An 18,085-nucleotide genomic window follows, 5' to 3' on the forward strand; every position below is an offset into this window, starting at 1 on the left:
AACATCATAATCAAAATACTATTTTTAAGAAGTTAACTTTCTGAGAAGTGACAACAAAACTAGAATGGAGGAAATAAAACTTTGCATGGCATGAATATAACACTCAACAAAGGTCAAAGGTTGAGGTTTAAGGCATAGGAGGGAGCTATCATGAAGAAGTTTTGGTCATGGATCAAGAACAATAACTAAATTCTATGAAATTTGAAATTCATAGTCGTTGATTGTTAAGTGGTTGGCTGTGTCGCGCTCCATTTTTTGTAACAAAAAGCTATTTACAAAAAATGTGTTTTTCATTTAAAAAATAAGTGAAAAAGGGCTTAAATTGGGACTTTAAAAAATTGAACTCAAAATTTAGTCTAAAAAGGGTTTTTAAGAAAATAGGAGTTGCCATTTGGTATTGAATTTAGGTGTACCAAGTCACCTAAAAATATTTTTTTACTAAAAATAAAATGAAATAAAACCCTTTATGACAACTCTAGATATCATAAAACAAGAGAAGATAAGTTCGGGAGTCACGGTTGAAAAAAGGGAAGGTAAAGGTTCGATCAACTCAAACTTAAGGTGTATTTTCAACCTAATCTAAGTTAGTTGCGAGGTTTAGTAAAAATTTTCATAATCTAATTTTTAAACTTATCACATTTAGATGTTTCCTATATGGCTACAAAACTAAATTTAAAGAAAATATAGAAAAGAGTCAAAATGCCCATTTAATGAGTAATGGGTACTAATCGCATTAATTGTGAAGTCTCAAAACAATTTCTTGAAAGGGTCACGAGTATACAAAAATGAGACTCAAAAAAAGAAAATTAAACTTTAAATATATGGGTATAAGTGGCAAAAAAAAAGAAAAAAAATGCAACATAATGAGTACGAGAGACAAAAACTCGTGACACCATTTTTTTTCTTATAAAAGGGGTTAATAGGGTATTTAAGTTAAAAAACTATAATTACCCATTTCCCATATTTGAAAAGTAACTCTTATAATATAAGCAAGCAAATGAATTAATTTATTTTTCTAATTTTCTAAATGAAATGCGAATCTAAATTATATGACTCATACATATAGGAATAAAGGGATAATATAAGAGAAAATATCATACAAATAAGAAAAGTTGCCTAAAATAGGGAAAATGCATGAAAATGCAATGAATGACATACAAAAAATGAATTTAATGCGTAGATAACCTAAGAATCTAGCATTGGATTAGCCAATTTTTAGAAATTTTCACTAGCATTGGACTAACAATGAGGTGAGTAAGAGCCACAACTAGCGTTGGACTCAGGGGTAACAATTTTCGACACGACCTGAAAACATGATAGGAACCTAACCCGAAATTAATGATTGGGGTTGAAGTTTCGCAGGTTCGGGTTAGAATCGGGTCGAATCCAAAAAAAAAATGTCGAATTCAAATCACCTACGAGTTGACCCGATAACCCGTTTATAAATTAAAAATAATTTAATAAATATAAAATATTTTATCTAACTAAACTAAGTTATTCTTTTTTCCCCAAAGGCATTAACCACTAAATCCTAAATGAATTTTTTAACTTGTGTGAAGTTGGAATTATTATGTTTGGACAAATGACATATTACATTATTTTCTATTTTTATAGTATCTTAATTTGTTTTAGATCTGGTTTGGGATAAAATACTTTTACAATGTTTTAATTTATTACAGATTTGATTTGGAATTGTTTTATTGAAAATTTTATTACTTGATTACGTAATTAGCCTTGTGCAAAATTGGTTCTGTTAGAAATTACAGTGGTAAATTAGTAAATTAAAATTATGTTTCAGGTCATTCGAGTTGACCCACCAACCTGAAATTTTTAGGTTGGCGGGTCAGGTATTTTGACGCGTTTCAAGTCGGCGGGTCGTGTTCGGGTTAGCATGCCATATGTTATACCTGAATCTCAACACGACCCGCTCATCCGTTTCTGACCCGATTACTACCCCTAGTTGGACTAGTGTTGTGACATTATGCGTTCATAATATATAATAAAACAAATAAAGTATGAATTAAAGCAAGTAAACACATAAGAGCACATAAAATACATAACACATAAGTATAATATCTAGATGCAAAATCCTAAAAAAAGCAAGTAAAATACATAAGCATGTAGGACACATAATACACAAAACCTATCTATTACAATGGCGGATCTAAAATGGGAAAATATAATAAAGTAAAGCTATCTATCCTATCTGTTACATTTAGGACCTAACTATAATCTAAAATGGGGAAATATGACAAAACGAATCTATGTATCCTATCTATTGTATTGGTCTATCTAATTACAACTTTTACAAAAATATTACCTATCTACTACATCTTGAGGTGTTTAAATACCCTCCAAATGATTACAGAATTTAGATTAAACACACATAAAATTGAATAGAAATTTAAAATAAATAAATAAAAGAAAACATATAAATACATGTAAACACATAAGAGCACCTAAAATCACGTAATTAAAATTCAAAGGATAGTAGGGGTACCTTCATTTCGAAGTGGTGACTAAATCAGGTAAGGTTGCCCTCAATGAATGTGGTAGCCTTAACTGTTTATTGCTTGCTTTCTTTTTGTACTTGACTTGAGGGAGTCGAGAGAGAGGAGTTGGAGTTGTTTTTATTTTTTGTTGTGTGTATGAGTGTTTGTGTGCATGGGTGTGTCCGAGAGGGAGAAGGAGAGGGAGTGATTAATGTGTTTTTAATAAATTGAAAGGGGGGATTGAGAGAGAGCTGAGAGAGAGGAGAGATTTTGTGTTAGTGTGGAGTTGTGTTGGAGTTGAGGGGAGAAGAAGAGAGGGAGCCAAGAGTTGTTTGTGTGTGCAAGTGTTAAGTGTAAGTGTGTTGTGTGAATTTTGGAGGAAATTTTTGAGAAAGAGGGGGAGAGAGATGACCGAGAGAGGAATTGGAGTTGTTATGGAGTGGATGTATTTGGTTGTGTCTTGTAAAATTGAGATAGAGTTGAGGGAAAAAAAGAATTGGTGGAGTTGTTGAAGTGATGATGGAATTTGTGCAAGATAATGAAAAAAAGGGATGGAAGGTGGAGTGTTTTTTGATAAGAGAGTATAAAATTTGTTATGATTTATTTTTTTTCTTTCTTTTCTCTCTCTTTTTTTTTTATAAATTCCTCAAAAAATAAGAAAAACAAGAAAACTCTCATTAGCATATATGAAAATGAATAATCAATAAGCAAATAAATATCTTAGAAAAAAATTAAGGAGCAACAATAAAATTAAAAATTTGGTGTCTACCGGCTGTGCACTCGTATATTCAAACCTATTTTGAGAAATGTAATTTATTCTAAATTCAAAATAGAAGAAGCTCTTTTATAACTGTTAAAAGGACATGTATAAGAAAGTTCTACTTTTTTGTATATATTTTTTAAAAAAAAAATAGTGAATCCATCCATTTGATATGGAGTAGCATAATTTGGAAACATTTTAAGAGTTTTTATTGAAAATATTTTCTTATTATTTTTCTATTTTTACAATAGCCTTTTTATCATATATAAATCACATTATAAAAATACTTTTAATAAATATTAGTTTTCACTTGTTAAACAATCCAAAATACTATGAGTGAAAATGTGCAAAGTTGTAATACAAATAAAGGTTAGTTTGGAAGGTGTTTTTTCGGATGTTTGTATAAAACTATACTATACCTTACTAAAATATTAGTAGAAATTTTTTTGTGTATTTGAGAATTGAAAAAACAATTTTTCTTTTTCTTTTTCCTTTTCTTTTTTCCGCTTTTCTTCCTCCCTCCATACTGCCACAACCCCACTTTCCTCACTGGCACCAGCAACTCTTTTTTTTTTCTTTTACCTTTTTTTCTTTCCTCCCTCCCTCTCTTTCTCTCTACTCCTCCCTCGTTCCTCCTCTCCTTGTCCCCTCATTTTCCTCGTAACCTTCCCTTCCCCTCCCTCTCCCTTTCTAGTCACGCAACCAAAGCTGGCCATGGCTCTAGTTGCGCGACCAATGGGGGAGGGGGAGGTTATGGGATGGAGAGGTGGAGGGTTCTGGGAGAGAGGCGAGGAGGCGGAGAGATCCGGGAAGGGGGATAAGAGGTTACGGGGAAAGAAGGGGGCGAGGAGAGGAGGAAAAGGGGGGAGAGGAGAGGAGGAGGAGGAGGGAGAGAGAGAGAGAAAGAGAGGAAGGAAAGAAAAGGGAAAAAAGAAAAACTCTCGTTGGTGCCGGCGATGGCACTGGTGGATGTGGCGGTCGGCGGTGGAGTTGATGGTAGACTGAGGTATTGGGAGGAAAAAGATTAAAGAAGGGAAAAAAACTTTTTTTTGTGTGTGATTGGGTATTTGAGGTGTATATTTAAAAAATTTTGGGAAGTTTCTTGAGATCACTCTAGATAAAGTTGTTAAAAAACTTGTAAAAGAAAAACTAGGTAAAAAAAAGCCTAGGTTCCAAAGAGACCCTGATTTTAGAAGAACACAAACATAGAAAGGCAATTTTATTAGGGTAAAAAACAAAAAAACCCCTTGTGGTAAACCTAATACACAGAAAAGCCCCCCATGGTTTTAAAACATACAACATGACCACTCATGTTTTGAACTAAATTGTAAAGGTGACGGAATCCGTTAAACTTAATGGAAATGGACAAAATGACCAAAATGCCCTGATATAATTAAGCAAAAGACAGTTCAAAAAAATCATTTGTTTTATTCTCTAAATAGAGAGAATTGAGGTTAAGGGGTAGAATAGGTATATTTGATAAAAATTAGGAATAAATTTTTTTTTGAGGTTTCAATAAGTCATTTCCGTTAAATTTAACGGATTCCGTCACCTTTACAATTTAGTTCAAAACATGAGGTGTCGTGTTGTATATTTTGAAACCATAGGGGATTTTTTTGTGTATTAGGCTTACCACAGGGGATTTTTTTTGTTTTTTACCCATTTTATTATACGAACGTGGATTGGACAATTGAGTCAATTCGGACTGAATGATAATATGATATTGGATCATTAATCATATATAAAATTACAAACAACTAAAAAGGAAATTACTCTTATACTTCAAAAAATTCCAAGTAGAAAGGTTAATTTTTATCATGAGAATTAAGAATTAAGAATAATTTCTTAGACATTAACACTATATATACTGTAGATTTTTAAGATTTAAGAATTAATGAAAACAAACCGCGGCGGCTCCGACCCACGTGAATGTCATTTCATTTCGTTTCGTAATAGGATACCATATGACCCGCCCACTTTTCCTACTGCTCCGATGATGTCCATTGACTTTATTGCTTGTTTAAGTTATGGCCACATGGAGAAATTAGCCAATATCACATGATGAAAGCTTTTTACTTGGATTTTTCCTCTTTTGACGGCACTTGTTTTCTAATTTTTTAATAGTGTAATTTGTGGTGGTAGTCAAACTTAATGTGAGAAACACTTTTCATTTAAAATAGTAATGGTACATGCACTTTACCAATATAAAATATATCCAACTAATTGTGTCTTCTTCACTTGTAAGTTGTAAACAAATAGGATTAAGAGAAATTGATATTAGCCCTTTATCTATGTTGAATATTGACAAAAATATAGATGAGTTGGGCATCGCAATGCAAGACGTAGAACTCTAACTAATTGGTTACACGTTTTGGATTAAACAGTTTCACATAGGGTGAAATTCTCTTTCGAAATAGTGCAGATGTTATCGATTGATAAATGAAAATTATTATCAAATTAAAACAAATCTTAGAATAATTTAAGCTTTAAATATTCTAGATCACAAAGTCTATATTTTCTTAATTAATGCAATAAATCATCATCCTAATGACACATACATATGATTTTAATATCTGATGATAAAGCAAAAAGCTAAGAGTTGATGTAATATTTAGATTTTAATGTTTAGAAAAATGTCTTAGAAAAAGTGGATTCGCCTTATCAACTCCATGACTTCTCTCTTTTGTTATATAGCATCTGTTGTTTTGTTAATTCTTTATAAAATTTGCAGGTAAGTAGAGTGTGTCTTTAACACTTATACGTGAAATTACTAAGTATATCTATATCCATATTGATTCATATTATTTGTCACACTTGGCAATTGTATTTTTACTTGAAAAAATTAACTAAAACATAATATATATTTTCATTTTAAAACATTCTAAAACAAGTTTTGACATCAAAAAAAATAATAATAAAGAGGCAAGAAAACCAAGCTTAAATTGAAAAAGACGAAAGTGCCTGGTTTGTGAGTCTAATGTTTGTCAACTTTTTCAATCAGTCCGATACAATTGGAACATTTTCAGTCTCTCTTCCTAGCGTGTTATCACCAATAGTGGGCTACTGACACGTTTGCCAATTTTGAGGCCTTAAAGCCGCCTCTGTGATTTTCCTCCTCAGAAAACCAGTTTTTGGAGAAAAGCAAATCAAAAATTGGTTATTCCTAGGCCGATTTCAACCTTGTTTCTCCTCTTTTTGTTTCTCTCACAATCACACACAAAAAAACAAGCCCCAAAACATACAAGACTCTTCATGGTTGTTCCAGAACAATATTCTTGATGTTTACCTCCTCAAATATCAGCAAGTTTAGTTCCATAATCAGCAATCTTTATTGGGTTTTTTCCATTTTCATTGATTTCCCTGCAATGAGATGATTGGGCACTTAACTTCTTCTCCAACTTGTCAGGCTTTTTTCATTTCTTCACCCCTTTTATGCCCATGTAAGGAAAGTTTCAGTGTCAGTTTGTTTTCCAGTAATTTCCCTTTATCAAGGAGGAGGAATTCAATTTCCTCTAGGAGGAAATGGATAATGCTACGGGGTTGTATCAGTGGAGGAGGAGGAGGAGGAGGAGGAGGAGGAGGTGGTGGTGGTGGAAGTCATCATAATTTGAGGGCTAAAGATGTCGTGAGTCCAGCAGCAAAAGGGACTAGAACCATTGTACTGAAAAGATTGTCTGATGAGAATGAATTGAAGGATTCTTCAGCGTCTTCATCTAGAAATGTTATTAGTAGCATAAGTACTAGTAGTAGTAGTAGTAACAATTTTGTCGGGTTTGAGGAAGACCCTCTTGTAGATAAGTTGAGGACTCAATTGGGAGTAATTCATCCACTTCCATCACCGCCGATAAATCGGCATATTGTGGGGTTATTTGTGTTCTTTTTCTTTGTAGGAGTAGCGTTTGATAAATTGTGGACTTCAAGAAAGAGGAATAATAGTAGTAGAAATGGTGGTAAGTTGGGTGGGGATATGTGGAGGTCATCAGTGCAGGTGCCAACAAGCCTTTCGACGTTTTTGGAAAAGGATTTGCAGAGGAAAGAATCAGTTGAGTGGGTAAATATGGTGTTAGGGAAGTTGTGGAAGGTTTATAGAGGTGGGTTTGAGAATTGGATCATTGGTTTGTTGCAACCTGTTATTGATAATCTGAAAAAGCCTGACTACGTTCAGAGGGTTGAGATAAAGCAGTTCTCCCTCGGGGATGAGCCATTGTCTGTTAGGAGTGTTGAAAGGAGGACTTCGCGCCGTGTCAATGATTTGCAGTGAGTGGATTTTGATTCAATAGAAACATTAATTGTTTATTCCTTTTTCTATAAGGTGGCTGCTTTTGAGTCTTTTGTTATTTTCTTTGCATTGATGATTTAGCTGCAAGGTCACTTTTTATCATATTATCACTCTTCCAATATGGTTTCATGGATTTGAGATTGATATTTGGGTAAATTGTCTTTCACATGACACTATAATAATCTAGAGGAAAGAACAAGGAAAAATGTTGCTTATTGGTATTATATTCACGTAGCTCTTATTACAGCAGACAATAGAAATATTAGTGCTTAAATATGGCATAGTAGTTGCAAAGAAAAATAAGGAGGAACAGATAACCTGGCAATAGTAGAAATGACAGAAAATGGAGTGGTCATTCTAAGCACCGGCAGTTGTAGATCTGTTGTATGGCAAAGAATTTTTTCTGTCTGAAAGAGATCCATTTACCTCAATGTAATGCACCTTTTATACTTACATGTCATATCTTAGTTTGAAGTTGCTAATACCTTTTAAAATAGATTGAGGAATTACTATAGAGTGCCTTGTTAACAAATGCTGTTCTGAGATCTTGGCATCTTATATGCCATTAAGAAGCTGGAAGCTACAGAACTTATAGTATCGCTTTCAACTCGGTCTACCATCTGATAGCATCTTTCAGAGAATGGCAGGAACCATTGTCTGAATAGAATTTGTTGAAAACAGATAAGAATCAAGTAAACCTCTTGGCAAGGGAGTTTTATCTGGAATATCATAGATTCAAGAACTTTATTAGGCTTGGTGTTCCAGATTGACTTCCTCCCTAGAACCCTCTCAATCATGGTGATTCCTTTTCGTACCATTCTGGTAAAGATGCTATGGTGGAAATGTAACACAGCACTGGAACGGTATTAAATTCTGTGTAAGTGACCCTTCTCCCACCAAACTATTCTTCAAATATTGGTGGACATTAGATTGTGATGAGGAGAAATTTTTTGTATTCTGGACTGGACTTAGGGGCTTTTGAAAACTGCCTGACTTGTCAGTTCCTGTTTCCATTGCTTCATGGACAATCTTGATGACCAGAAAGGTTCCCTAAAATCCTAATAAAGTTTATCTTGATCCATCAAGTGGGGTATTGACTGCAGAATTGAACCTAATGAATCTTGGCACTGTCAATTGCTCGACAACCTGTACTGGTAAAGCTAATTTAGGTCTATTCACGACTCAAGAAAATCTGTTCCAATCTAAACGTGGATATATCATGTACAAGGAGTTGGCAGTAGTTTGTCATTTTTCAAATGAATGTCTATTGATCACATATTTCAGTCATAATAACTCAGAAGAGGATGAGGAAACAAAGGAAAACTTAGCTTGTGTGGGACATGACAGTATTCTCTGCTGATTCAGTGTCCGTCTCCTTAGTATTGCATTATACAGCATAAAGTTTTTTTACAAAATCTACCATTGTCTACCTAGACTAGATCTTTATGGTTGGGAATATTTGGCTTTGCATCTGACTTTGGTTTCTTTGTACTTTCAAGGTACCAGGTTGGACTTCGTTACACTGGTGGTGCTCGTATGCTGTTATTACTATCACTGAATTTCAGCCTTGTTCCCATTTCTGTGCCTGTTGGTATTCGGGATTTTGACATTGATGGGGAACTGTGGGTGAAACTGAGATTAATACCAACAGTGCCCTGGGTGGGAGCAGTTTCTTGGGCATTTGTTTCTCTTCCAAAGATAAAATTTGAACTATCACCATTTCGCTTGTTCAATCTGATGGGTATGCACTACCTTTATGCTTTGAGGTTTCATGCTTTTATGTTTTCATTCCATTTCAAGAGAAAACATTTGTTGTCAACAAATGGAAGGTTATAGTGAAAAAGTCCAGAATCTCATTAATGCTTGTGACTTGATTATGTCTAGTTTTTATCTTCATACATCAAATTTCATTGGTAGAGGTAGCATTTATAATGAAGAAACAGCCAAACTTGCTCATTCAAATAGAAAGCCTTGTGGACACTTTTGAAAGCTTGGGAATGTTGTTTTACCAAATTTGATTGAAACGGTTAACTAGTAGGGGGATTTGAGTGTGAGACTAAGCCTTAAAATTGGAATAGCCTGAAAGAACTTAAATCCAGCAGCTGATGTTGGTTAATGTCCTGTGCTTTTCCTGCTTTGACTAGTAGTTTTGGGAATTTGTTGTTCTTTCTTTCACACTTGCATTTATATCCTTGTTAACTAGTCATCCCAGCTCATATTTGTGCATCTCTACATTAAATAGAACATGGGTTCACTCTTAGGTTTCTCTTTCAGTTGCTTGTCTTTTCATCACCTTATCCTATCTCCCACTATATGACGTGCTTAATTTATTAAATTAACTTACAGCATTCTCTCCAGCTAAGAGTTGAAAAGTTGAGCTTTAATGTCCTAGAGTAGTGCATTCGGAAATTTTGATTAAGAATTCCACTCCAGTTGGAAACCGTTTAATTAGAAATGAGGAGGAAATACAAGAGAATAAAGACTGTAGGAAGGAAAAAGATATGGAGTAAGCTTAAACCTGCATGTTTTGTCCCCAATTTTGCTAAATGACTATGATAATTGTGTAGAAGTGTATTTCATGGAAGTCAGTATGATATGAGTATCGATCGGAAGAAACAAAAAATGACTTATCATAATGCAATCATTTAAATCTTTGGATATCTAATAGTTGAAATATTGTAGAATCATGGTTAAATGGAGAAAACCTTGGTTGATTATATGAATTCAACATCCTAGCTACCTGAAGGTTGGATACGAACCTTGTTATTTGGAGCCTAAACCAAATTGTCGTGGAAAATATGGTCACCAGATTATTTGCGCCTGCTTTTGGCCACTGAATTTTTTTTTTTTTTTTACTGTTTTGGGTCAAATCACCCACTTAACTTCTAGAATATTACACTATTAATCATTCCATCTAATTTTGGGGTAGACTCAAAAGGACTAGTCTAATCGCATGCATGGGTTGTCTGACTTGTTGGTCAGAGTTAACCCAAAATCTGACTCTAATGCAATGGGCAAAGTATACAACTTTAAAGTTTGAGTGCATTATTTTAAAACAATAGTAGTTTACGACCAAAAGTTTGCAAAATGAAAAGTTCAGTGGAGTTAGTTTGGCCTTTGTGTTCTGATAGGTAGCTGTACTTATATATTGTTTTTATTTAAATCACATTGCATGTGTTAGTTTTGAACTGGGGATATCTCTTTGGACTTTGATTGTTCTTGTAGCAGATTAGAGGTGGCAAATCAACCCACTTAATTAAATTTACCTATACCCGCCCATGAATAGATGGGTATGGGTATCTTAAATTTTTGTATATGGGTATAAATGGGTTACCCAATAATACCCATTTAATAAATGGGTATTATTGGGTAACCCATCAAACCCAATTAACCCATTTAGAATTCTCTTCCCCTAAATCTCTTCTTTTTCCCCACCCATTTTTTTTTCAAATTTTTCATTTTGTCATGATGTTAACTACTTTTGTTTCATTATTATTATTATTTGTTGGTTTTATTTTATTATTTTACTTTCTCTTTGTTTGTTAACTTGCTCATTTTTCGGCATTACCAATTTATGATAAATTTGAACCTCTTTTCTTATCTTTCTAAAATGAAATTTTAAATTTATATATGAAAAAAATGTTAGGGGTTCAAAATTTTTGGATTAAATTTTTATATTAACTTTTATAGTACTTAGTTTAAATTTTTATATTCTTATTATTCAATTATTAAATAATATGTAATTTTGTGAAATAGAGTATAAATGAAAAAAAATTGGTAATTAGGCTTATTGAACATTATAAGTAAATATTTAAAACTAAAGATGGATACAAAGAGCAGTATAAATTGATAACTTAGTTTGCAAAAATGAATTTAAATGAATTTACAACAAATTAAAATAAATGGGTTATAAATGGGTAATTGGGTTACCCAATTCATTTTTTGACTTACCCATTTATACCCATCTAATTAAATAGGTATAAATGGGTTGACTCACTTATACCCATTACCCATTTTACCCAATCCAAATCCGCCCAAGTCACCCATTTTGACACCTCTATAGCAGATATATGATTATCATGTCCTTGTGAGCTTCTTCTTCTTGCTTGAAACCTTGTAGTTCCAAGAACTAAATATAACGGGGTCTATTTCATTCAATGTTTATTCAAATTCATTGGATAATCATGAGCGTGACAGTTGGATGCATAGTACCTTTTCTATTGATACATGAATATTAGCATGTATTTGGCTAATCTATAAAAATGTCATCAAAACTTTTCCCTGATCACCTCATTGGTACGAGTTTTGTTTGAGTTTTATCTTACGGTATTTGTAAAATTCGGTTTTGATGACAGTCATTGGTTTTTTCCTTTCCTTTATCAGTTAAAAAGTTCGTAGTAGTAATTTTTGATTGATGCAATTCAAAATCTTGTTATTCTGAATTCGAGTTGCCACTATTCTAATGCCTATTCCTTTCTCCTTCGCCGTCTTTTATATGTGCGTGGAACAACTCCAGCCATTCCTGTCCTCTCCATGTAAGTAGACATTTCTCTGTGGTATCATTATCTTTTTGCATAAGATTATTAAGCACAATAACTTTTGTGCTCTCTCTCTCTCTGAAGTCACTGTTTTAACATGCCAGGTTTCTGAGAAAACTTCTTACTGAGGATCTACCCAAGCTATTTGTTCGTCCAAGGAAGATCGTTTTGGATTTTGAGACAGGGAAAGCAGTTGGCCCTGTTCCAAATGATATCAAGTCTGGAGAAGTTCAAGAAGGAAATAAGGACTTTGCAGGAGAATTATCAGTGACTCTTGTAGATGCAAGAAAACTTTCATATTTTTTCTATGGTAAGAAAAATCTTCCGTTCATGAGCCACACCTAGGAAGTCTATTTGAGTTGTTTCTTCTCTCTAATTCTTAATATCTTCTGTGTGAGAATCCATCATCAAGTGGATCTCTGAGTGGTTATATGTTTAAATGGTTACCACTGACTTTCTTAGGAGAGCTTGGCATAATCATTTTTGCCTTCCCTTTCCCTTTACCATTCAGGCAAAACAGATCCATATGTTATAATATACCTAGGTGATCAAGTGATACGCAGTAAAAAGAACAGTCAAACTACAGTCATTGGACCTCCTGGTGAACCTATATGGAATCAGGTCAGTTACATAGTCTTTGGCAAAATGGATTTCAAACACTTGAAGCTACTTATTTATCAACACTTGTAAGCATCTTGTATGCAGTTTAGCACTTGCTAGTGATTATAATGCCTCTTTGCCCTTTGCAGGATTTTCACTTGCTAGTTGAGAACCCTAGGAAACAGAAGTTATACATTGAAGTAAAGGATTCCCTTGGTTTTGCTGATCTCACAATCGGTACAGCAGAGGTAAAGGGCTAAAACTTGCTAATAGTTGAATTAAGCTTTTATGTGAACAAGGAATTCCAATATCTGCTGTTTCAAGATAGTGCACATATTACAAAAACCAGGAAGGAAAAAGACAAAAAGAAAAATTACACTTTCAGCTCAACATACAAAGCTTGTGAATATTTAATGTCAGGCTATTATCCGTTAGATAAAAATCTTCCAAATTGACCAAACTTTACTCCTTTTCTTCCTTTTCCTTTTTCAAATCTGTAGGAGATGCTTAGGTTAATTGTTGATGCTGGTGTCAGTAATATTTTCTCAAGTATTAGTGTGAACTGATGGGTGGTTCTGGACTTTTTGGGAACAAGTAAAGAATAATGCCAATGAGATGGAATCAAGTCATTTCCCTCAGATTCAAGAGGTTATGTTATAGGAAGCACCCATGCATTATCTAAAATGGTGAATTGGTTTCCATAGAAGCTGTGTCCATCATACCATTGGGATATATCTAGAGGTGGCAAAATGGGCGGGATGGGCGGGATTTGCTTGGGTTTGTGATGGAACCGGGTCATATGGGTTTGGGCCCAATCTTACCCATATGTATTTTGGGACTAAGTTGGGCGGGATCACTTTGGGATGGGTTTAGATTGATCCCGCCCAATACCCAAATCTATTTTCTACATATTTTTTTCCTTTAATTCATTTTTATTTTTTATATAATTTTAATATTTTTGATTTATTAATTTTTTTTAATTTTATTAAATAAACATGCAAGTGCTTTATACTCAGGATTCCCATCAAAAATTGGATTAACAAATAAAGGAAAAAATAGATATACAGTCATATTCCAACATATATCAAGATGGCCAAGGTACTTAAGGTATTGAATATTTATTCTCATCATTGTCCAAAGATGACAGGTCTAAATTGACTGAAATGTTGAAAATTCTTGTGGATAATGACTAGGAAAACTACTAGATTATATTCTCTAGTATGACTATAAAAATTGTTAAAGATAATTTTTGAATCTAAGACTCCGTTTGGATTGGCTATTTTTTCAAAAAATAAGTTTTTCAAATACAATGTTACAGTAATATACAATAACTCAAAAAACATCCCATCCATATTAGTATATCAAATATTTCAAAAAAATTTTATAGTAAAAATTTTTCATATACACTGCTATAATAAAATATTTCAAAAATACCCCCCAAAAATAGTTAAACCAAACAGAGCCCTTGTTATTTGAGCCCAATGGGTACCCAAGTATTTCCCAAGTATTCCCATCAATTAATGGGTACAATTGGGATTTGTCCCATTTTAAACCCAATATCAAAATCCAATACCCATCCCGCCCAAAGTCCCCATGGGCATGGGTAACCCATTGGGACTTGGGACAAATTGCCACCTCTAGATATATCTTATCATTCAAGAGGCATCTTGAATTGTGTTTATGCATCAATGCCTCTCGAGGTATACAGACAAATTTAGCTGTCATCTCATTTTCAGATGGCCTTAGGGCAGCCCTCTATTAGAAAAATTTCAAGCCTAATTTTTTATAGGAAGTAACCACCTTTTACAAACTTAGTTAGTCAAAATTTAGACTTTCCTTTCCCATTAAAGCCAGCACCTTATACGTAAACACCACTTAAAACTGTGTTATCCGCTAATGCGGGAAGAGTGTTTCTGACCACTTATTACATATTCATTCACTCTCAATTGTACTCAACTTCTCATTAGTTTTTCCCTGAATCCAGCTGGCAATGAGGCTCTGAAATGAAGAGAAAACATGGTTAAAGCTCCTTATAGTTGTGTTGATGTTAAAGCAAAATGTTTAGATTATATTGAGCTTTCCCCTCAGTTTAATGTAAGAAGTAGATTTTACACTTAAAACTGTTATTGGAAAGATGGCATAGAAACACCTCTATGCCTTTGAGTAGGTGATTTGCCAAAAAAGCAGCAGTTGCTGTCATACAAATATGCAAGTCCACTTCACATTTTTGCGATGAGATCACTCTTGGCTGACCCTTTTATATGGACACTCACATGCTGTCTGTGAGTTTGTTGCCATTTTGCTTGAGCTAGGTTCATTCACAATAAAGAGTACTTTCTTTCAGGTCTCTCATTTCTTATTTCTATGTTTACCTTTATATTCTTTTGTTTTCTCAGTTACAACATTGTTTGTGAAGTAATACTGAAAGATAGCCGAAACTTTTTAACTTCTTAGGCAGTTTTCTATTCACTCAAAAAAAGCTTCTTGCATTACTTTAATGTGTAACTTACCATGCATACTTTCGTTTTAGTTTAGAAAACATTCAAAGGGTGTGCAAGAAGCTAAGCAGGGTGTGGGAATTTCATTATCCCTCATTTTATCAGCTTCTTTCCCTGTCAGCTCTTAGAGATACAAACTTGGAACTATCTTTTTAAGTTATTTCTAGCGAAGTCTATTTGTGTTTATCCACTCCAACATTTTTCTCTTCCTTCTGTATATCCAGAGTATACATGAAACTAATAGTATGGTTTAATGTTGGTTGCAGGTTGATCTTGGATCTCTAGAAGATACTATACCTAAAGATAGAATTTTGGTCCTCCGAGGTGGATGGAGACAGTTTGGAAGGGGATCTGCTGGCGAACTCCTTGTGAGGTTAACCTATAAAGCATATGTTGAGGATGAAGAAGATGAAAGAACTGAGGCTAAGTTAAAGGATGGAGATGCTTTGGATGATGATATATCTGACATTGATGAACTAGATGCTATGTATGAGCAGAATGGACTGGATTCATCAAGCGCAACTGATAAAGAATCATTTATGGATGTTTTAGCAGCGTTAATTGTCAGCGAAGAATTTCAAGGGATAGTTGCATCTGAAAATGGATTTAATAAATCTTTTGATAATTCAAAAAATGGATCCAGCTCTAGATTGGCAGGGACTACAATTGGTTCTGTTCGCCCAAATTCTGATAGTGGTTCTAGAAGCTCTGGAGGTATCTTACATTGATAGTCATCTTTTTTCATGCTCAGAAATTGAATTTCTAACTTCAAAATTTTAGTACTTTCTCTTCTTTGTTGAAGCATCTTAGAATATTTATTCTTTGCAGGATCAGCTTTACTTTGGTTAGCTGCTGTTACGAGTGTTGCTGTCCTAATTGCTATCAATGTGGGTGGTTCGGGCTTTTTCAATCCTTGATATCATTGGGTCAACCCAGGAAAAATATTTTCAGCTTCTTTAGGTCCAGCTACCATGTAAATCTCCCCTTGTATTCTTGTTGACAAAGCCTGCAGTTGCGTCAATGTTCAAGTGGTTACTGTGCCAATCTAAATTGCGGGGTGAGTCTCTTTTGCCAACAACATCCATTATGTTATTCTGGCTTTTACTTTTCTTCCATGCATCTCCTGTAGAAGTGATACAATGTGTTCTGTAAAGCAGTCAGTTTCTTGTCTACGTATCTAATGGTCAGATATACAAGTTTAAGAATAGCATGATATGAGACAAGTAGATAATGACACAGTTTGAAGGATGACACACTTGTCATGTGATGATTCTCCGCTCATTGTTTGTCAAGGCTCAGCTGGTGTAGCAATATCTTTTCATTTGTGACTTTTAAGGCCCTGCTATTCAATGATATGTCCTTAAAATTTATCCTCCTCGTCGTTCAACTCCAATAAATCTTCAATCAACTGCTTGGTTCCATGTCTCTTGCTTGCTTCAAATATACAAATTATCCGTTGATAAAATACGTGGGATTGAACTCATATCCATCTACAACTAGTTCTCAACCCAAAGTAATGCATGCTGTATTTCCCATTAATAATATAGCATAGGTGTGTGCTGTTTTGCTTTTGAAGTTGTTCTTGAGACCTTTCACATATGGTCAAAGGATTTTTTTGGATTGATGATGATGGTTTTACCTATTATTGCTTCTTGTATGCAGGCTGGCAAAGTTTCTTTTTGAATAAAGAGAGGATTGGTGCAGCTTGTAGGCTGATTTTTACTTTAACCTTTGTGTCTTCTGATTCATTTCTAAGATCATTGACTTGAGGAAGAGAGATGTTCTTTTGGCGGCAATTATGGAAATAAACTTCTATGTTTTTTTTTTCCCCTATTATAGCTTATATTTCTTTCATCTTTTTGAAAATTTCTGTTGTACATATGATATGACTGCTTATAGAAGAACATCTAGCTGCTGCCCTTCTTACCTTGCCATTTGAATGAAAAAATATGTACATCATTGATTTATCTCAAATGCAAGAATTGCAATTTTACCAAGATCATACTTGACAGTGAATGTTTCATCCACAAAAATTACTTAATCTCTCTAGCAATGTTATCCATGCAAGTTATTAGTGGTAGATCATGCCTCTTGAATTATACTTTATATGTATAAATAAAGACAACCTAGGACTTGAGAGAAAATATTTACTAAAGGGGGGAAAAAAAAGCATAATAGAGGGGAATGAAGGGCTGTTTTTTTTTTTTTTTTTTTTGTATTTTCTTTTTATTTTTTATTCTACAGAATCAATAATGATTCCTCATTTACCTGCTTTATGACTTGAACCAAGTAAGGGGCTGTTTGATAATGTTTATGTTTCTGAATTTTTGGTCTTATAGTACTAAAAATGAAGTGAAACACTTGTTCTGATTTTTGTGAAATGTAGATTGCAAAACGTAGTTGCTTTTGTTAAAAATTCAAGGAAATAAATACCAAAAATAAGTGCATTTGTTACTAAATTTTATTTTTTTTGAGCAAATGAAGACGAATGTTTAATCAAGCAAATTAAATACCAAAAATAAATGTGTTTGCTTCAGTCTGGATTGCTATCTTTTGGAATTTTTATAGAAAAATATACTGTATCAATTTGTGTATGTGAGGTAAAAAAGTGATTGAAAAATGAGTTCACAGAAAACGTAAAAATTTTTGGTGCAGTTTTATATTTTTTTTTCAGAGCAAATGAAGACTAAATATTTAATCATTATAGAATTAGTTCTTTTTTCTACTACTTGAAATGATTTTCGAATCCTCATCTACATATACTTGGAGACTATAATTTTACATCCTCTAACCTTTGTTGCTACAAGCTATTATCGAGTTGATACAATTAGTAAGTACAAGTGTACAACATCTAAAACCAAATAATAATCACTCATCAAGCACGAAAAATCAACCCTACCAATAACATTGGAGTTTCT

The 18,085-nt window shown here is 33.7% G+C and overlaps 1 protein-coding gene across 1 annotated transcript; it reads left to right on the plus strand.

Annotated features, from left to right (window-relative positions):
• The first annotated feature begins 4,208 nt into the window (after nucleotides 1–4,208).
• Nucleotides 4,209–17,166, plus strand: LOC113752263 (tricalbin-3-like). The gene is made up of 10 exons (XM_027296383.1): nucleotides 4,209–4,258; nucleotides 6,850–7,509; nucleotides 9,031–9,272; nucleotides 12,048–12,066; nucleotides 12,174–12,379; nucleotides 12,581–12,690; nucleotides 12,819–12,917; nucleotides 15,434–15,881; nucleotides 15,996–16,224; nucleotides 16,830–17,166. Exons 1-9 carry the CDS (start codon nucleotides 4,209–4,211, stop codon nucleotides 16,082–16,084), a joined length of 1,923 nt encoding a protein of 640 aa, XP_027152184.1. The 3' UTR covers nucleotides 16,085–16,224; nucleotides 16,830–17,166.
• The last annotated feature ends 919 nt before the right edge of the window (nucleotides 17,167–18,085 follow it).

The sequence above is a fragment of the Coffea eugenioides genome, chromosome 11, assembly GCF_003713205.1.
Source record: "Coffea eugenioides isolate CCC68of chromosome 11, Ceug_1.0, whole genome shotgun sequence".
NCBI lineage: Eukaryota > Viridiplantae > Streptophyta > Magnoliopsida > Gentianales > Rubiaceae > Coffea > Coffea eugenioides.

What these genes read in the sequence shown, in the direction of transcription:
- LOC113752263 (XM_027296383.1), top strand. Translation starts at nt 4,209, where the DNA reads ATGGCACTGGTGGATGTGGCGGTCGGCGGTGGAGTTGATGGTAGACTG. An exon ending in CGCCGTGTCAATGATTTGCA is followed by an intron (nt 7,510 to 9,030) that starts GTGAGTGGATTT and finishes TGTACTTTCAAG; the next exon opens with GTACCAGGTTGGACTTCGTT. An exon ending in TGGTTCTAGAAGCTCTGGAG is followed by an intron (nt 15,882 to 15,995) that starts GTATCTTACATT and finishes TATTCTTTGCAG; the next exon opens with GATCAGCTTTACTTTGGTTA.